Below are 1,192 nucleotides of genomic sequence, written 5' to 3'. Positions count from 1 at the left end.
AATCATTTTGAGTTGTACAAGAAAATAAATTAGTATTATTATTGCAAAATGTATTTATGTGAAAGAAATCAGCCGTATTATTTTGACTACTATTGTATTCTTTAAAATGTGTATTATCATAAGCCATATATTCCATCGTAAAACCTTGTTTTTCACATTTCGTAATACTGGATGTATTACTTATGCAACTATTTGGCAGAGAGTCGCTTTCTAGAGTTATCGAAGACAAAAAGTTACTAAAATCACATTCTACACTTTTGCATGCATTATTATAACGATGTCGATATAACACTCCAATTCATTCAATATATTAAGATTGGGTGGAGATTCATAAAAATTTTTATCTTCTGTGTACACCCGTTCTTGACTCTTTTGTTGTGTATCTTCTTTTTCACAAAATTCTTTAATTTCAAATACCTTTGTGTATTCTGATGTATTCTCTTGATCTACCAATAAATCAAAATCTAAAAATTGCATCGAACAAAAAATTGTCTGCAACCAATATAACATTTTAACGGTTAAAAAATTTTAAAAAGAATTGTTTGAACATTAAATATATAAATCAATATTTTATTTTATTTATATATCACATTGCACTAGATACAACGTTCTTATAATAATTGACAATCTTTGATATTTCTTATGAATTAAATAAAATGCAACTGAAAGCAATAATAATTATTGTAGGACAGTAAAGATGTTGACGTGTCAATCAGCAGTATTGGGTTGATGGCTTTGACATGTCTGTTATATAAATAATAATTATTAAATAAACCTATGTTTTATCCCAACAAAAACACGTTTGTTTCTTTAGATTAAATCAATTTAAAAGAATTCCTACTTTTGTAATAAATAATGGCTTTAATATTAAGCCAATTTATAAAAAAGTAAGTATGCTTTGCAGTGATTTTGTATTTTTTTGATTAGTATTATTATCATTTATTATGCTAAACTTTTTTTTTATCCAAATTATAATTTATTAGTATTTTGCGTTGGTTAATATAAATTTTATAAACTTGTGGTTAAACTTGTTATGCAAATCGCAAGAGCACATTGAACACTGATACTTATTAAATTTTAAATAAATATTTTTAGCTATTTGAGTATCTATTTGTATTAATTAAAGAAGATTTTAAGTATATGAACTTAACATAAAGTAGTTTAATCTCTATTAAAAATGGTTCTTTAAAGT

At 24.2% G+C, this 1,192-nt stretch overlaps 1 protein-coding gene across 1 annotated transcript; it reads right to left on the bottom strand.

Annotated features, from left to right (window-relative positions):
- On the bottom strand, positions 1–136 carry AAJ76_3930001188 (hypothetical protein; the record flags this gene model as incomplete). Its single annotated transcript, XM_024475448.1, has 1 exon — positions 1–136. A coding segment is annotated over one exon (136 nt), but the record flags the coding sequence as incomplete, so codon positions are not given.
- Between the last annotated feature and the right edge of the window lie 1,056 nt (positions 137–1,192).

Source organism: Vairimorpha ceranae (genome assembly GCF_000988165.1).
Source record: "Vairimorpha ceranae strain PA08 1199 chromosome Unknown NODE_393, whole genome shotgun sequence".
Taxonomy (NCBI): Eukaryota; Fungi; Microsporidia; family Nosematidae; genus Vairimorpha; species Vairimorpha ceranae.
This window is presented reverse-complemented; position numbering and strand designations above follow the sequence as displayed.